The 19,199-nt window shown below is 50.4% G+C and overlaps 1 protein-coding gene across 3 annotated transcripts in view; it reads right to left on the reverse strand.

Annotated features, from left to right (window-relative positions):
- PAX7 (paired box 7) overlaps window positions 1-19,199 on the reverse strand; it is a gene marked incomplete at both ends in the record, with an annotated part of 154,431 nt that overhangs the window by 57,336 nt on the left and 77,896 nt on the right. For all 3 annotated transcript variants that reach the window (XM_084220226.1, XM_084220224.1, XM_084220225.1), the window contains one exon: window positions 2,052-2,217. In XM_084220226.1, coding sequence (XP_084076352.1) covers window positions 2,052-2,217 — 166 coding nt within the window. The remainder of the gene's footprint in view (window positions 1-2,051; window positions 2,218-19,199) is intronic.

Raw genomic sequence — 19,199 nt, forward strand, 5'->3', positions numbered from 1 at the left:
AATTGATAAGGCAACTAACTAATTAACAATATTCCTTCTGCTGGAATATTCCCATCATTGAACCCTGGAACAGAGATTTGCCCACAATGAGGTAAATCCCACACAGTTTGGGTAAATAATAAATAATAAATTGGGTAAATGGCCAATTTCCAAGGTAACTAGCTAATTACCAATATTCCTTCCTCTGGAATGTTCCCGCTGCTGAACCCCAGATTGGAGATTCCCCCCAAGGAGGGGTCACCCACACACCCTCGGTTTACTGGGATCCAAAACCCCAACCCTGGGACACGGGGACGCGGCGGGAGGGATGGGGATGGAGAAGAGAACGGAAGAATTTCCCTCGAATTGAGGAAAAACCCGATTTTCACAACTGAACAGAACCCAAGAGGCTCCCAGCTGTCCTGGATGTCCCAGGGTGTCCCAGGGTGTCCCAGGGTGTCCCAGGGTGACCCAGGATGTCCCAGGATGTCCCGGGACGTCCCTGGATGTCCCAGCTGTTCCAGCTGTCCCAGCTGTCCCAGGATGTCCCAGGACGTCCCAGGATGTCCCAGGATGTCCCAGGATGTCCCAGGATGTCCCAGCTATCCCAGAATATCCCAGGATGTCCCAACTCTCCCAGCTATCCCAGGACGTCCCAGGGTGTCCCAGGATGTCCCAGGATGTCCCAGGGTGTCCCAGCTCTCCCAGGATGTCCCAACTGTCCCAGGATGTCCCAGGATGTCCCAACTGTCCCAGGATGTCCCAGGATGTCCCAGCTGTCCCAGGATGTCCCAGGATGTCCCTGTTGTCCCAGGATGTCCCAGGATGTCCCAGGGTGTCCCAGGGTGTCCCAACTGTCCCAGGATGTCCCAGGATGTCCCTGTTGTCCCAGGATGTCCCAGGATGTCCCAGGGTGTCCCAGGATGTCCCAGCTGTCCCAGGATATCCCAGGATGTCCCAGAATATCCCAGGATGTCCCAGGATGTCCTAGGACGTCCCAGGGTGTCCCAGGATGTCCCAGGATGTCCCAGGATATCCCAGGATGTCCTAGGATGTCCCAGGGTGTCCCAGGGTGTCCCAGGGTGTCCCAGAATGTCCCAGCTATCCCAGGATATCCCAGGACGTCCCTGCTGTCCCAGCTATCCCAGTATGCCCCAACTGTCCCAGGATGTCCCAGGATGTCCCAGCTATCCCAGGATATCCCAGGATGTCCCAGGATGTCCCTACTGTCCCAGAATATCCCAGGATGTCCCAGGGTGTCCCAGCTCTCCCAGCTGTCCCAAATGTCCCAGGATGTCCCAGGGTGTCCCAGCTGTCCCAGAATATCCCAGTATGCCCCAGCTGTCCCAGGATGCCCCAGGATGTCCCAGGATGTCCCAGTTGTCCCAGGATGTCCCAGGGTGTCCCAGAGTGTCCCAGCTGTCCCAGGACGCCCCAGGATGTCCCTGCTGTCCCAACTGTCCCAACTGTCCCAGGATGTCCCAGGATATCCCAGCTGTCCCAGGATGTCCCTACTGTCCCAGAATATCCCAGGATGTCCCAGTATGTCCCAACTGTCCCAGGGTGTCCAAGGATGTCCCAGGATGTCCCAGGGTGTCCCAGCTATCCCAGGGTGTCCCAGTATGTCCCAGCTATCCCAGGATGTCCCAGCTATCCCAGAATATCCCAGGATGTCCCTGCTGTCCCAGAGTGTCCCAGCTATCCCAGGATGTCCCAGGATGTCCCAGCTATCCCAGCTGTCCCAACTGTCCCAGCTATCCCAGGATGTCCCAGGATGTCCAGGATATCCCAGGATATCCCGGGGTGTCCCAGGGTGTCCCAGAATATCCCAGGATGTCCCTGCTGTCCCAGAGTGTCCCAGCTATCCCAGGATGTCCCAGGGTGTCCCAGCTATCCCAGCTGTCCCAACTGTCCCAGCTATCCCAGGGTGTCCCAGCTGTCCCAACTGTCCCAGTTCTCCCAGGGTGTCCCAGTTGTCCCAGCTGTCCCAGTTCTCCCAGGACGCCCCAGGGTGTCCCAAGCTCAGAACCCCAGGTGCTTTGGGGGTCCCCCTCCCCGGGTCAGGCTCTCACCTTGCGCGATGGTGGTGCTGGGGTAGGAGGCGTCGGGCAGCTGGTACGGGGGCAGGGCGGGCATGGCGGCGGGCGGGAAGCCCCCCGGCAGCAGGTGGTTGAAGGCGGCCAGCTGGTTGGCACCTGCCTGCTTGCGCCAGCGCGCACGGCGATTGCTGAACCACACCTGGGGACAGAGAACACCTGAGCAGGGCCTGTCACACCTGGGGACAGAGTGAACACCCCCCAAGTGACACCTGAGCAGTGTCTGTCACACCTGGGGACAGAGAACAGCCAGGGTGACACCTGAGCAGGGATGTCACACCTGGGGACTGAGAGAACACCCCCCAAGTGACACCTGAGCAGTGTATGTCACACCTGGGGACAGAGAACAGCCCGGGAGTGACACCTGAGCAGTGCCTGTCACACCTGGGGACAGAGAACACCTGAGCAGTGCCTGTCACACCTGGGGACAGAGAGAACACCCCCCAAGTGACACCTGAGCAGTGTATGTCACACCTGGGGGGACAGAGAACAGCCGGGGTGACACCTGAGCAGGGATGTCACACCTGGGGACAGAGAACAGCCCAGGGTGACACCTGAGCAGGGATGTCACACCTGAGCAGGGATGTCACACCTGGGGACAGAGAACAGCCCAGGGTGACACCTGAGCAGTGCCTGTCACACCTGGGGGCACAGAGAACAGCCGGGGTGACACCTGAGCAGTGCCCACCACACCTGGGGGACAGAGAACACCTGAGCTCTCCCTGTCACACCTGGGGACAGAGAACAGCCCAGGGTGACACCTGAGCAGTGCCTGTAACACCTGGGGACAGAGAACACCTGAGCAGTGTCTGTCACACCTGAGCAGTGCCTGTCACACCTGTGAGACAGACAACACCCTGCAGGTCACACCTGAGCAATGCCTGTCACACCTGGGGGACAGAGAACAGCCCGGGGTGACACCTGAGCAATGTATGCCCAAGTGTTTTACCACGGGAAATCCCTTTTCTGCAGGGTAAAAAGGGTTTCCCCAGTGTTTTATCAGGAGAAATCTCCTTTCTGTAGGGTAAAAGGGTTTCCCAAATGTTTTATTGGGAGCAATCCCATTTCTGCAGGGTAAAAAGGGTTCCCCAATTGTTTCACTGGGGAAATCTCCTTTCTGCAGGGTAAAAAGAGATTCCCAAGTGTTTTATCAGGAGAAATCTCCTTCTGCAGGGTAAAAGGGTTTTCCCAGTGTTTTATCAGGGGAAATTCCCCTCCTGTAAGGTAAAAGGAGGTTCCCAAGTGTTTTACCAGAGGAAATCCCATTTCTGCAGGGTAAAAAGGGGCTGCCCAAGTGTTTTATCAGGAGAAATCTCCTTCTGCAAGGTAAAAAGGGTTCCCCAATTGTTTCACTGGGAAAATCTCCTTTCTGCAGGGTAAAAAGAGATTCCCAAGTGTTTTATTGGGAGCAATCCCATTTCTGGAGGGTAAAAAGGGTTTCCCAATTGTTTCACTGGGGAAATCCCATTTCTGCAGGGTAAAAAAGTGTTTCCCCAGTGTTTCACTGGGAAAATCTCCTTCCTGTAGGGTAAAATGGTTTCCCACATGTTTTACTGGGGAAATCACTTCTGCAGGGTAAAAAGTGTTTCCTCAGTGTTTTATCGGGGTAAATCTCTTTCCTGCAGGGTAAAAAGAGGTTCCCAATTGTTTCACTGGGGAAATCGCCTTTCTGTAGGGTAAAAAGAGATTCCCAAATGTTTTATCAGGGGAAATCCCATTTCTGCAGGGTAAAAAGCGTTTCCCCATCGTTTCACTGGGAAAATCTCCTTCCTCTGGGTAAAAGGGTTTTCCCAGTGTTTTATCAGGGGAAATTCCCCTCCTGTAAGGTAAAAGGAGGTTCCCAAGTGTTTTACCAGAGGAAATCCCTTTTCTGCAGGGTAAAAAGGGCTGCCCAATGTCTTATCAGGAGAAATCTCCTTCTACAGGGTAAAAAGAGTTTCCCAAATGTTTTATTGGGGGAAATCCCACTTCTGCAGAGCAAAAAGGGTTCCCCAATTGTTTCACTGGGAAAATCTCCTTTCTGTAGGTAAAAGGAGGTTCCCAAGTGTTTTATCAGGGGAAATCCCATTTCTGCAGGATAAAAATGGTTGCCCCAGTGTTTTATCGGGTAAATCTCTTTCCTGCAGGGTAAAAGGAGGTTCCCAAGGTTTTACCACGGAAAATCTCCTTTCTGCAGGGTGAAAAGGTTTCCCCAGTGTTTTATCGGGGAAATCCCTTTTCTGCAGGGTAAAAAGGTTTTCCCCAGTGTTTTATCAGGTAAATCTCCTCTCTGCAGGGTAAAAAGTGTTTCCCCAGTGTTTCACTGGGAGCAATCCCATTTCTGCAGGTTTAAAAGTGTTTCCCCAGTGTTTTATCGGGTAAATCTCCTCTCTGCAGAGCACAAAGAGCTGCCCCGTGGGCTGGGTGTGCTCCCTCTCACCCCCGCGGGCTCTCAGGCCGGTTCTGTTTGGGGTTCACCAGGATAAGCTTTCAGGCCAGATGAGAGCACAGCTGCTGGCTCTGGGAGGCCTCAAGAGCTGCAAAACACGATTGAATTTCACAGCAGTGGGAGAAAAACAGGGCAAAAATCAGGAGTGGGGGAAACCCCCCCTTCCATCGGGTTCCCAAGCTGCTCAGCCTCAGAGCAGGAGCTGGGCTTGCAAAAGGGTTCCCACAGCCTGGGGGCCAACCCCAAACTGCCTTCCCCAAATGCTGCACAGACACCCCCACACTCCCCCAAATCCTGCAGAACCAACTCCACATTCCCTTCTTCAAATCCTGCAAAATCAACTCCAAATTCCCTTCCCAAATCCTGCAGGGCCAACCCAAACTCCCTTCTCCAAATGGTGCAGAACCAAACCCCAAAATCCGTCCCCAAGTCTCGCAGAACCAAACCCAAAATCCCCCCAAATCCTGCAAAATCAACCCCAAACTCCCTTCCCAAATCCTGCTGAAAAAACCCCAAACTCCCTTCGCCAGACGCTGCAGAACCAAACCCAAAATCCCTTCCCCAAATCCTCCAGAATCAACCCCAAACTTTTCCTCCATATCCTGCAGGGCCAACCCCAAACTCCCTTCCCAAATCCTGCTGAAAAACCCCAAACTCTCTTCCCCAGACACTGCAGAACCAACCCCACACTTTTTCTCCAAGTCCTGCAGGGCCAACCCCAAACTCCCTTCCCAAATCCTACCAAAAAACCCCCCAAATTTCCTTCCCCAAATCCTGCAGAACCAACCCCACGCTCCCTTCCCAAATCCTGCAGAGCCAGCCCCAAACTCCCTTCTTCAAATCCTACTGAAAAACCCCCAAATTTCCTTCCCCAAATCCTGCAGAACCAACTCCAAACTCCCTTCCCAAATCCTACCAAAAAAAACCCAAATTCCCTTCCCAAATCCTGCAGAGCCAACCCCAAATTCCCAATTCCCTTCTCCAAATGCTGCACAGACACCCCCACACTCCCCCAAATCCTGCAGAACCAAGTCCACACTCCCTCCCCCAAATCCCACAGAGCTAACCTCCGTCCCCAAATCTGGCAGAACCAACCCTGAACTCCCTTCTTCAAATCCGGCTGAGAAACCCCAAAACTCCCTTCCCAAATCCTACTGAAAAAAACCCCAAACTCCCTTCCCCAAATCCTACTGAAAAACCCCAAACTCCCCTCCCAAATCCTACTGAAAAAACCCCAAATTTCCTTCCCCAAGTCCTGCAGAACTAGCCCCAAACTCCTTTCTCCAAATGGTGCGGAACCAAACCCCAAACTCCGTCCCCAAATCTGGCAGAACCAACCCTGAACTCCCCAAATCCTGCAAAACCAACCCCAAACTCCCTTCCCAAATCCTGCTGAAAAACCCCAAACTCCCTTCCCAAACCCTACTGAAAAAAATCCCCAAATTTCCTTCCCCAAATCCTGCAGAACCAACCCCAAACTCCTTTCTCCAAATGGTGCGGAACCGAACCCCAAACTCCCTTCCCCAGACACTGCAGAACCAACCCCAAACTCCCTTCTTCAAATCCTACTGAAAAGACCCCCAAACTCCCTTCCTAAATCCTGCTGACAAACCCCCAAACTCCCTTCCCAAATCCTACTGAAAAGACCCCAAACTCCCTTCCCAAATCCTACTGAAAAGACCCCAAACTCCCTTCCCAAATCCTACTGAAAAGACCCCAAACTCCCTTCCCTAGATCCTGCAGAACCAACCCCAAACTCCCTTCCCAAATCCTACCAAAAAACCCCCCAATTTTCCTTCCCCAAATCCTCCTGAAAAAACCCCAAATTTCCTTCCCCAAATCCTGCAGAACCAACCCCAAACTCCCTTCTTCAAATCCTACCAAAAAAAACCGGAACTCCCTTCCCAAATCCTGCTGAAAAGACCCCAAACTCCCTTCCCAAATCCCACAGAACCAACCCCACGCTCCCTTCCCCCAAATCCCACACCCAAACTCCCTTCCCTGCCCCCCCAGAACCGCGGCCCCACAAGCCCCAAGCAGGATCCCAGTCCCAAACTGGGCCCCTCGAGCAATTCCCCCTCCTGGCCCCGTTCCTACAGGAAAAGGCGATTTTCCCTCTGGGGCTCTGCCTCCCCTCCTGCCTGCTGGGAAGGGACCCTGAGCTGCCCCTCGGGGCTGGTTTGGGGCTCCTGGGTCTGCTCCCTGTTCCTGGGGGCACTCTGGGGGTGCCTGGGGTTCCCCAGAGCTGTTCCCTGTTCCTGGGGTTCCTGGGGTCACTCTGGGGTTCCTGGGGTTGTTTTGGGGTCCCTCTGGGGTCCCTCTGGGGTTCCTGGGGTCACTCAGGGGACATTCTGCGGTTCCTGGGGTAACTCTGGGGTTCCTGGAGTCACTCTAGGGTCACTCTGGGGTCACTCTGTGGTTCCTGGGGTTGCTCTGGGGTCACTCTGGAGTCACTGTGGGGTCCCTGGGTTGCTCTGGGGTTCCTAGGGCTGTTTTGGGGTCACTCTGGGGTCACTCTGGGGTTGCTCTGGGATTGCTCTGGGGTTCCTGGGGTTCCTCTGGGGTCACTCTGGGGTAACTCTGGGCTCACTCTGGGGTTCCTGGGGTCACTCTGGAGTTCCTGGGCTCACTCTGGGCTCATTCTGGGGTCACTCTGGACTCACTCTGGGGTTCCTGGGGTCACTCTGGGGATCCTGGGGTTGCTCTGGGGTTGCTCTGGGGTCACTCTGGGGTTGCTCTGGGGTCACTCTGGGGTCCCTGTGCTCACTCTGGGGTCGCTCTGGGGTCACTCTGGTGTCCCTGGGCTCACTCTGGGGTCCCTGGGCTCACCCTGGGCTCACTCTGGGGTCCCTGGGCTCACTCTGGGGTCCCTGGACTCACTCTTGGGTCACTCTGGGGTCCCTGGACTCACTCTTGGCTCACTCTGGGGTCCCTGGGCTCACTCTGGGCTCACTCTGGGGTCCCTGGACTCACTCTGGGCTCACTCTGGGGTCCCTGGGCTCACCCTGGGCTCACTCTGGGCTCACTCTGGGCTCACTCTGGGCTCACTCTGGGGTCCCTGGGCTCACTCTGGGGTTCCTGGGCTCACTCTGGGCTCACTCTGGGGTTCCTGGGCTCACCCTGGGCTCACTCTGGGCTCACTCTGGGGTCTCTGGTCTCACTCTGGGCTCACTCTGGGCTCACTCTGGGCTCACCCTGGGGTCCCTGGACTCACCCTGGGCTCACCCTGTGCTCACCCCGGGCTCCCTGGGCCGTTGCCCCCCGTCACACCCAGCCCCTCTCCCGGCCCCGGTGCCCCAGGCCGGCCCTGGCCCCGTTCCCCGCGCGTTTCCCAGCACCAACACCCGAATCCCCCGGCTCCCCTGGCGGTGTCAGCGAGCTCTGGGAGGCTGCTGGGCCCTGGCAGGTCCCTGGCCCCCAGCCCTGCCTGCCCTGAGCCCTCAGCAGGGTGACAGAAATGGGTCACTCCCGTCCCCGCAGCTCCGGGCGGCGGAAAATGCCCCAAATCTGGGACAGGGCTGGGGCAGAGCCCTGAATGGACCCTGGGCACTCTGCATTCAGCCAGCCCCGGCCCTGGAAGGTTCTGGGAGCAGCACAAAGGAAGAAAGAAATAACCTGAATAACCTTCTGTGTGCCCTGGGCGCGCCAAGAGGATCCCCCGGGCCGTTTTTGGTCCTGCTGGGGTGGAAATTCCAGCCTGGAATTGGGGCTGTGGGACTGCTCTGCCCTGTCCTGTCACTGCCTTGCACCCCCACAGCCTGGGCACTTCTGGTGCTTGGGGAGAGGAATCAACCCTGTCTTGGGAGAGGAAAGGAGAGGAATCAACCCTGCCTTTGGAGAGGAATAAACCTTGTCTTGGGAGAGGAAAGGAGAGGAATAAACCTCTTTGAAGGGGACAAGAAGAGAAATAAACCTCGTCTTTGCAGAGAAAAAGGAGAGAAAGAAATGTCTTTGCAGAGAAAAAGAGAGGAATGAACCTCCTTGCAGAGGAAAAGGAGCAAAAGAAATGTTCTCCTTGCAGAGAAAAAGAGAGAAAGAAACCTCTTTGAAGAGGAAAAGGAGAGAAATAAACTTTGTCTTTGCAGAGGGAAAGGAGAGAAACAAATCTTGTAGAATAAAAGGAGAGAAACCTTCTCCTTGCAGAGGAAAGGGAGAGGAATAAACCTCTTTGAAGGGGACAAGAAGAGAAATAAACCTCATCTTTGCAGGGAAAAATGAGAGGAATAAAGCTCTTTGAAGGGGAAAAAAAGAGGAATAAACCTCCTTGCAGAGGAAAAGGAGAGAAAGAACTCTTGCTTTTGCAGAGGAAAAGGAGAGAAACAAATCTTGCAGAATAAGAGAGAAATCTTCTCTTTGCAGAGGAAAAGGAGAGCAAGAAATGTTCTCCTTGCAGAGAAAAAGAGAGAAAGAAACCTCTTTGCAGAAGAGAAGAAATAAACTTTGTCTCTGCAGAGGAAAAGGAGAGAAACAAATCTTGCAGAATAAAAGGAGAGAAACCTTCTCTCTGCAGAGGAAAAGGAGAGGAAAAACCTCCTTGCAGAGGAAAAGGAGAGCAAGGAACCTCCCTGAAGAAGAAAAGAGGAATAAACTTTGTCTTTGCAGTAGAAAAGGAAAGAAATAAACCTTGTCTTTGTAGAGGAAAAGGAGAGAAACAAATCTTGCTGAGGAAAAGCAGAGGAATAAACCTTGTGTTTGCAGAGGAAAAGGAGAGAAAGAAACCTCTTTGAAGGGGAAAAGGAGAGAAATAAACTTTGTCTTTGCAGAGAAGAAGGAGAGAAAGGAAACTCCTTGCAGAGGAAAAGAGGAGTAAACCTCCTTGCAGAAGAAAATGAGAGAAAGAAACCTCTTTGCAGAGGAAAAGAGGAGAAATAAACTTTGTCTTTGCAGAGGAAAAGGAGAGAAAGGAACCTCTTTGAAGGGGAAAGAGAGGAATAAACCTCCTTGCAGAGGAAAAGGAGAGAAATGTTCTCCTTGCAGAGAAAAAGAGAGAAAGAAACCTCTTTGCAGAGGAAAAGAGAGGAATAAACTTTGTCTCTGCAGAGGAAAGGGAGAGAAAAAAATCTTGCAGAATGAAAGGAGAGAAATCTTCTCTTTGCAGAGGAAAAGGGGAGGAATAAACCTTGTCTTTGCAGAGGAAAAGGAGAGAAAGGAACCTCCCTGAAGAGGAAAAGAGGAATAAACTTTGTCTTTGCAGCGGAAAAGGAAAGAAATAAGCCTTGTCTTTGTAGAGGAAAAGGAGAGAAACAAATCTTGCTGAGGAAAAGGAGAGAAATCTTCTCTTTGCAGAGGAAAAGCTGAGGAATAAACCTTGTCTTTGCAGAGGAAAAGGAGAGAAAGAAATCTTGCAGAATAAGAGAGAAATCTTCTCTTTGGAGAGGAAAAGGAGAGCAAGAAATGTTCTCCTTGCAGAGAAAAAGAGAGAAAGAAACCTCTTTGCAGAAGAAAAGAAATAAACTTTGTCTCTGCAGAGGAAAAGGAGAGAAAAAAATCTTGCAGAATGAAAGGGGAGAAACCTTCTCTTTGGAGAGGAAAAGGGGAGTAATAAACCTTGTCTTTGCAGAGGAAAAGGAGAGCAAGAAACCTCCCTGAAGAGGAAAAGAGGAATAAACTTTGTCTTTGCAGTAGAAAAGGAAAGAAATAAACCTTGTCTTTGTAGAGGAAAAGGAGAGAAATTTTCTCTTTGCAGAGGAAAAGGAGAGGAATAAACCTTGTCTTTGCAGAGGAAAAGAGGAGAAATAAACTTTGTCTCTGCAGAGGAAAAGGAGAGAAAGAAATCTTGCAGAATGAAAGGAGAGAAACCTTCTCTTTGGAGAGGAAAAGGGGAGGAATAAACCTTGTCTTTGCAGAGGAAAAGAGAGGAATAAACCTCCCTGCAGAGGAAAAAGAGAGCAAGAAATGTTCTCTTTACAGAGGAAAAGAGAGGAATAAACCTTGTTTTTGCAGAGGAAAAGGAGAGCAAGAAATGTTCTCTTTGCAGAGGGAGGAAGGAGGAATGAAGCTCTCTTTGCAGAGGAAGGGCTGGGGCTGGAGGAGCTGCCGCCCCACCGAGATCAAGGTCCCAGTGCAGAGATCAAACTCCAGCACCTGAAGCAAAACCAAGATCTGAATCCAGGCACGGAGAGAGGAAGAGGAAGGGAACCCCAGCGATCCCCGCCCTCCCCAAGGACGGGAAAGTTCATTTTCTTTTCCCAACCCAGAGCCCGAGGCTGCAAATCCAGCTGGGACGAGGTGGAAGAAGAAGTGGAGCGAGATGTTCTGGGGTGGGACGGGAGGATTCGGCTGCCCTGGGGCCTGACTCGAGCGATCAAAACGCAGCTCGGGACAGATTTGTGCCGTTCCACGGGGGATTTTTGCCTCGTTTACACCTCCGGTCTGCTCGGGACTGAAATCCGCCCGTGCGAGAGCGGCGCCTCCCGCAGCCCGCGCCATCCCGGTGTTTTATCCCGGGTAAAAGGATGCTCGGGATCCTCCTGCAGCCAGGGAGAGCCGGCCCGGGGATGGAACCTTCCAGCCATGGAGGAAAAGGGAAGGTAAACCCCAAGGGGGAGGATAATCAGCCGGGAAATCCTAATTCCACCCCTCCTGCCACTCCAGGAAAAGTGTTGCTTTTGGGATTGAAATCGGCCAGTCTGAGTCCCGGCGCGGGTTGAAGTGAGGATAAACGCCCCGATTTTCACATTTTGGGCCCTTTCCACGCCCACCAGCTGAGATTGAGCCTCTTTCGCTCTGGGGGTGCCGGAGCCAGTGCGGGATCTTGGTGTTTGATGTGATAACCCTCAAAAATCCACCTGCACCAAAAGAGTTCCCAGCAGGGGAAAGCAGCTCTTGCCACCGAGCTGCAGCCCCACGTGTGTGTGCCAGACTGGAAATAAATTATTTTAATATACCATTATATTCTATATTATTCTATTCTACGCCATTCTATTCTATTCTATTCTATTCTATTCTATTCTATTCTATTCTATTCTATATTATTCTATTCTATTCTATTCTATATTATCATATCTTATAAATAGATTACCTTATTATTTTATTTATTGTTAATCAAGTATTTTAATATTATTATAGATTATATATATTGTTATGTATTAGAAATATTTCATTATTTTATTTATTGTTAATTAAGTATTTTAATATTATTATAGATCATATATATTATGTATTAGATCATATTATTATGTATTAGGAACATTTCATTATTTTATTTATGGTTAATGAAGTATTTTAATTTTACTATATATAATATATTATTATGTATTAGAAATATTTTATTCTTTTATTTATTGTTAATAAAGTATTTTAATAGCATCACACAATCTACAGTATTATATATTATAAATATATAATTATTTTAATTATATATTGTATTTATTTCTAATTATTATTTAAATTACCATATGGTCAATAAATTAATTTAATATTGTTATATATTATATATATAATTATATATGTTAAATATTTCATTTTTAAATTTTTTATTATTTTATTCGTTATTTTATTTATCGATAATAAAGTATTTTATTAGCATTACATACCATATTATTAAATATTATAAATATGTTATTATTTTATTTATTGTTAATAAAGTATTTTATTAGCATTACATACCATACCATTACACATTATAAATACGTTATTATTTTATTTATCGTTAATAAAGTATTTTATTAGCATTACATACCATATCATTATACATCATTATAAATACGTTATTATTTTATTTATCGTTAATAAATTGCTTTTCCATTCTTTCATTTCACGGCCCAAACAGGTCCATCCTTCCCCACATTTCCAACCCCGAGAAGAAAAAGCAGAGCCTCCGCAGCTAATGACGTTTGCGATTCCTCCCCTTCCCCCCGCTGGAAGGTGGCTGGGGCCTTTTATGCCCATAAATCACTTTATTGGCGGTGGAAATCCCGGGGCTGGAGCGGCTCGCTGTAACGCGAGGTGCACTTCAAAGGGATCCTGCCGCCACCGGGGTTTATCGGCCCCGGACGGTTCCCGGCCGCGGGATCCGGTTACGGCACGGCCGGCCCGGCGGAGCCGCCCCCGGCCGGGAGGGAGAGCGGGGACACGGGGAAGGCTGGAGCTGCCGGGCTTACAAAGGGGTTCCCACACTTTGGGGGCAAACTCAAAGTCCCTCCCCCAAATCCTGCAGAAACAGCCCCAAACTCCCTTCCCCAGACACTGCAGGAACAACCCCAAAAATCCCTTTCCAAATCGTGCAGAGCCAACCCCAAAGTCTCTCTTCCCCAGACACTGCAGAGCCAAACCCAAACTCCCTCCCCAAATCCTGCAGAACCAAACCCAAACTCCCTTCCCCAAATCCTGCAGAAACAGCCCCAAACTGCCTTCCCCAGACACTGGAGAGCCAATCCCAAACTCCCTTCCCAAATCCTCCTGAAAAACCCCAAACTCCCTTCACCAGATGCTGCAGAAACAACCCCAAACTCCCTTCCCAAATCCTGCAGAACCAACCCCAAACTCCCTTCCCAAATCCTGCAGAACCAACCTCAAACTCCCTTCACAAATCCTACTGAAAAAACCCCTCAAACTCCCTTCTCAAATCCTGCAGAAACAGCCCCAAACTGCCTTCCCCAGACACTGCAGAACCAACCCCAAAACTCCCTTCCCAAATCCTACTGAAAAGATCCCAAACTCCCTTCTCAAATCCTGCAGAACCAACCCCAAACTTCCTTCACCAGATGCTGCAGAAACAACCCCAAACTCCTTTCCTCAAATCCTGCAAGACCAGCCTCAAACTCCCTTCTGCAAATCCTGTAGAACCAACCCCAAACTCCTTTCCTCAAATCCTGCAGAACCAACCCCAAACTCCCTTCACCAGATGCTGCAGAAACAACCCCAATCTCTTTCCCCAAATCCTGCAGAGGCAGCCCCAAACTCCCGCCCCAAATCCTACTGAGAAACCCCAAACTCCCTTTGCCAGACACTGCAGAACCAAACCCAAACTCCCTTCCCAAATCCTGCAGAGCCAACCCAAGCTCCCTTCTGCAAATCCTGTAGAACCAACCCCAAACTTCCTCAAATCCTTCAGAACCAACCCCAAAATCCCTTCCCAAATCCTGTTGAGAAAACCCCAAACTCTCTTCCCCAAATCCTGCAGAGCCAGCCCCAAACTCTTTCCCCAAATCCTGCAGAACCAACCCCAATCTGCCTCCTCAGACACTGCAGAACCAGCCCCAAACTCTCTTCTCCAAGTGCTGCAGAGCCAGCCCCAAACTCCTGCCCCAAATCCTACTGAGAAACCCCAAACTCCCTTTGCCAGACACTGCAGAACCAAAGCCAAAATCTCTTCCCCAAATCCTGTAGAACCAACCCCAAACTGCCTCCCCAGACACTGCAGAACCAGTGCCAAACTCTCTTCCCCAAGCGCTACAGAACCAAGCCCAATCTCCCTTCTGCAAATCCTGCAGAGCCAACCCCAAACTTCCTTCTGCAAATGCTGTAGAACCAACCCCAAACCCCTTTCCTCAAATCCTTCAGAACCAAATACAAAAGCCCTTCCCAAATCCTGCTCAGAAAACCCCAAACTCTCTTCCCCAAATCCTGCAGAGCCAACCCCAATTTGCCTCCCCAGACACTGCAGAACCAGTCCCAAACTCTCTTCTCCAAGTGCTGCAGAACCAGCCCCAAACTCCCTTCCCAAATCCTGCAGAGCCAGCCCCAGACTCCCTTCCCCAGACACTGCAAAACCAACCCCAAACTCCCTTCCCAAATCCTACTGAGAGAACCCCAAACTCCCTTCCCAAATCCTACCGAAAAAATCCCAAACTCCCTTCCCAAATCCTACTGAAAAACCCCAAACTCCCTTCCCCAGACACTGCAAAACCAACCCCAAACTCCCTTCCCAAATCCTACTGAGAAAACCACAAACTCCCTTCCCAAATCCTACTGAGAAAATCCCAAACTCCATTCCCAAATCCGGCTGAAAAAACCCCAAACTCCATTCGCCAGACACTGCAGAACCAAACCCAAAATCCCTTCCCTAAATCCTGCAGAACCAACCCCAAACTGCCTCCCCAGAAACTACAGAACCAGTGCCAAACTCTCTTCCCCAAGCGCTACAGAACCAACCCCAAACTCCTTTCCTCAAATCCTGCTGAGCCAATCCCGAACTCCCTTCCCAAATCCTGCAGAGCCAACCCCAAACTCCCTTCCCCAAATCCTGCAGAACCAGCCACAAACTCCCTTCTCCAAATGCTGCAGAAACAACCCCAAGCTCCCTTCTGCAAATCCTGCAGAACCAAACCCCAAACTCCCTTCCCCAAATGCTGCAGAAACAACCCCAAAATCCCTTCCCAAATCCTGCAGAGCCAACCCCAAAATCTCTTCCCCAGACACTGCAGAGCCAACCCCAAACTCCCTTCCCCAAATGCTGCAAATCCTGTAGAACCAACCCCAAACTTCCTCAAATCCTTCAGAACCAACCCCAAAATCCCTTCCCAAATCCTGTTGAGAAAACCCCAAACTGTTTCCCCAAATCCTGCAGAACCAACCCCAATCTGCCTCCCCAGACACTGCAGAACCAGCCCCAAACTCTCTTCTCCAAGTGCTGCAGAACCAGCCCCAAACTCCTGCCCCAAATCCTACTGAGAAACCCCAAACTCCCTTTGTCAGACACTGCAGAACCAAACCCAAAATCTCTTCCCCAAATCCTGTAGAACCAACCCCAAACTCCTTTCCTCAAATCCTGCAGAGCCAACCCCGAACTCCCTTCTGCAAATCCTGTAGAACCAACCCCAAACTCCCTTCCCAAATCCTACTGAAAAACCCCAAACTCCCTTAACCAGATGCTGCAGAAACAACCCCAAACTCTTTCCCCAAATCCTGCAGAGCCAGCCCCAAACTGCCTCCCCAGAAACTGCAAAACCAGTCCCAAACTCTCTTCCCCAAGCACTACAGAACCAAGCCCAATCTCCCTTCTGCAAATCCTGCAGAGCCAACCCCAAACTTCCTTCTGCAAATGCTGTAGAACCAACCCCAAACCCCTTTCCTCAAATCCTTCAGAACCAAATACAAAAGCCCTTCCCAAATCCTGCTCAGAAAACCCCAAACTCTCTTCCCCAAATCCTGCAGAACCAACCCCAATTTGCCTCCCCAGACACTGCAGAACCAGTCCCAAACACTCTTCTCCAAGTGCTGCAGAACCAGCCCCAAACTCCCTTCCCAAATCCTACTGACAAAACCCCAAACTCCCTTCCCAAATCCTACTGAAAAACCCCAAACTCTCTTCCCCAGACACTGCAAAACCAACCCCAAACTCCCTTCCCAAATCCTACTGAGAAAACCCCAAACTCCCTTCCCAAATCCTACTGAGAAAATCCCAAACTCCATTCCCAAATCCGGCTGAAAAAACCCCAAACTCCCTTCGCCAGACACTGCAGAACCAAACCCAAAATCCCTTCCCTAAATCCTGCAGAACCAACCCCAAACTGCCTCCCCAGAAACTACAGAACCAGTGCCAAACTCTCTTCCCCAAGCGCTACAGAACCAACCCCAAACTCCTTTCCTCAAATCCTGCTGAGCCAATCCCGAACTCCCTTCCCAAATCCTGCAGAGCCAACCCCAAACTCCCTTCCCCAAATCCTGCAGAACCAGCCACAAACTCCCTTCTCCAAATGCTGCAGAAACAACCCCAAGCTCCCTTCTGCAAATCCTGCAGAACCAAACCCCAAACTCCCTTCCCCAAATGCTGCAGAAACAACCCCAAAATCCCTTCCCAAATCCTGCAGAGCCAACCCCAAAATCTCTTCCCCAGACACTGCAGAGCCAACCCCAAACTCCCTTCCCCAAATGCTGCAAATCCTGTAGAACCAACCCCAAACTTCCTCAAATCCTTCAGAACCAACCCCAAAATCCCTTCCCAAATCCTGTTGAGAAAACCCCAAACTGTTTCCCCAAATCCTGCAGAACCAACCCCAATCTGCCTCCCCAGACACTGCAGAACCAGCCCCAAACTCTCTTCTCCAAGTGCTGCAGAACCAGCCCCAAAATCCTGCCCCAAATCCTACTGAGAAACCCCAAACTCCCTTTGTCAGACACTGCAGAACCAAACCCAAAATCTCTTCCCCAAATCCTGTAGAACCAACCCCAAACTCCTTTCCTCAAATCTTGCAGAGCCAACCCCGAACTCCCTTCTGCAAATCCTGTAGAACCAACCCCAAACTCCCTTCCCAAATCCTACTGAAAAACCCCAAACTCCCTTAACCAGATGCTGCAGAAACAACCCCAAACTCTTTCCCCAAATCCTGCAGAGCCAGCCCCAAACTGCCTCCCCAGAAACTGCAAAACCAGTCCCAAACTCTCTTCCCCAAGCACTACAGAACCAAGCCCAATCTCCCTTCTGCAAATCCTGCAGAGCCAACCCCAAACTTCCTTCTGCAAATGCTGTAGAACCAACCCCAAACCCCTTTCCTCAAATCCTTCAGAACCAAATACAAAAGCCCTTCCCAAATCCTGCTCAGAAAACCCCAAACTCTCTTCCCCAAATCCTGCAGAGCCAACCCCAATTTGCCTCCCCAGACACTGCAGAACCAGTCCCAAACACTCTTCTCCAAGTGCTGCAGAACCAGCCCCAAACTCCCTTCCCAAATCCTACTGAGAAAACCCCAAACTCCCTTCCCAAATCCTACTGAGAAAATCCCAAACTCCATTCCCAAATCCGGCTGAAAAAACCCCAAACTCCCTTCGCCAGACACTGCAGAACCAACCCCAAAATCCCTTCCCCAAATCCTCCTGAAAAAACCCCAAAATCCCTTCCCAAATCCTGCAGAGCCAGCCCCAGACTCCCTTCCCCAAATCCTGCAGAACCAACCCCAAACTGCCTCCCCAGACACTGCAGAACCAACCCAGAATTTGAGGCTGGCTCTTGGGGAAAGAGCTGGGGAAAGAATCGGCAGCAGGAAAATCAGCAGCTGCTGGTTCTTCCCCGGAGCAGAGGAGCTGGACCTGCTGCTTTTGGGGTTCCCCCATGGATCAGTTCCCAAATAATGCCTTAAATAGAGAGATGTGTCCTAGAAACCACCTGGCATTGCTGAGGGGGAGCGGAGAGGGGATGGAAAAATCTGGGAAGGAGAAACTCAAGGAGTCCGTGTGTCACTGCACCTTGCTCAGCCGTGCTCCTGAACATCCCGGATATCCTGAATATCCTGGATATCCTGGATATCCTGGATATCCTGGATATCCTGGATATCCTGGTTTTCCTGAATATCCTGAACATCCTGAACATCCCAGATATCCTGAACATCCTGAATGTCCTGAATATCCTGAATATCCTGGATATCCTGAATATCCTGGATATCCTGAATATCCAGAATATCCAGAACATCCTGAATATTCTGAATATCCTGAATATCTTGAATATCCTGAATATCCTAGTTATCCTGAATATCCTGAACATCCTGAATATCTTGAACATCCTGAATATCCTGAACATCCTGAACATTCTGAACATCCTGAATATCCTGAATATCTTGAATACCCTGGATATCGTGAATATCCTGAATATCCTAGTTATCCTGAATATCCTGAACATCCTGAATATCTTGAACATCCCGGATATCCTGAACATCCTGAACATTCTGAACATCCTGAATATCCTGAATATCTTGAATACCCTGGATATCCTGAATATCCTGAATATCCTGGATATCCTGAATACCCTGAATATCCTGAACATCCTGAATATCTTGAACATCCTGAATATCCTGAACATCCTGAACATTCTGAACATCCTGAATATCCTGAATATCTTGAATGCCCTGGATATCCTGAATATCCTGAATATCCTGGATATCCTGAATACCCTGAATATCCTGGATATCCTGAATATCCCGAATATCCTGAATATCCTGAATATCCTGAATATCCTGAATATCCTGGATATCCTGAATACCCTGAATATCCTGGATATCCTGAATATTTTGAATATCCTGAATATCCTGAATACCCTGGATATCCTGGTTATCCTGAATACCCTGAATATCCTGAATATCCTGAACATCCTGAACATCCTGAACATCCTGAATATCCTGAATATCCTGGTTATCCTGAATATCCTGAATATCCTGAACATCCTGAATATCCTGAATACCCTGAATACCCTGGATATCCCTCAGGCCTCCCATCCCTGTGTCTTGGGTTGGAATGGGGCTGTGTACTCTGTTCCTATCTGTGGAGCAGTTATCTTCTGTTCATTGGGCAGTTTTCTTTATCTCCCCCACAGCCAATCCTCCCTCCAGGAGATCTCTGCTGTCCATGGCCACTGAGTGTCCCTGCAGGGCTGAGCAAATTCCATCATCCCATGGGGAGATGCTCTGCCCAGGGGAGGAGCCGAGCATTCCTACCTGGATACAATCTGAGGGTTGGGACAGAACGGCAGCCTTTGCCCACTGCATTCCCAGAGGAGCAGCTTTCTCCTGCCCTGCATTCCCAGAGGAGCAGCTTTCTCCTGCCCTGCATTCCCAGAGGAGCAGCTTTCTCCTGCCCTGCATTCCCAGAGGAGCAGCTTTCTCCTGCCCTGCATTCCCAGAGGAGCAGCTTTCTCCTGCCCTGCATTCCAGAGGAGCAGCTTTCTCCTGCCCTGCATTCCCAGAGGGAGAGCAGGCCCATCTCCAGCAGCCCTGGAGGAAAACTCCCCCCTTGTGCAGGATCCTGCTGCAGCAGAGCCACAGCTG

The sequence above is a fragment of the Fringilla coelebs genome (genome assembly GCF_963513975.1).
Source record: "Fringilla coelebs genome assembly, chromosome: 22".
NCBI classification, from domain to species: Eukaryota; Metazoa; Chordata; class Aves; order Passeriformes; family Fringillidae; genus Fringilla; species Fringilla coelebs.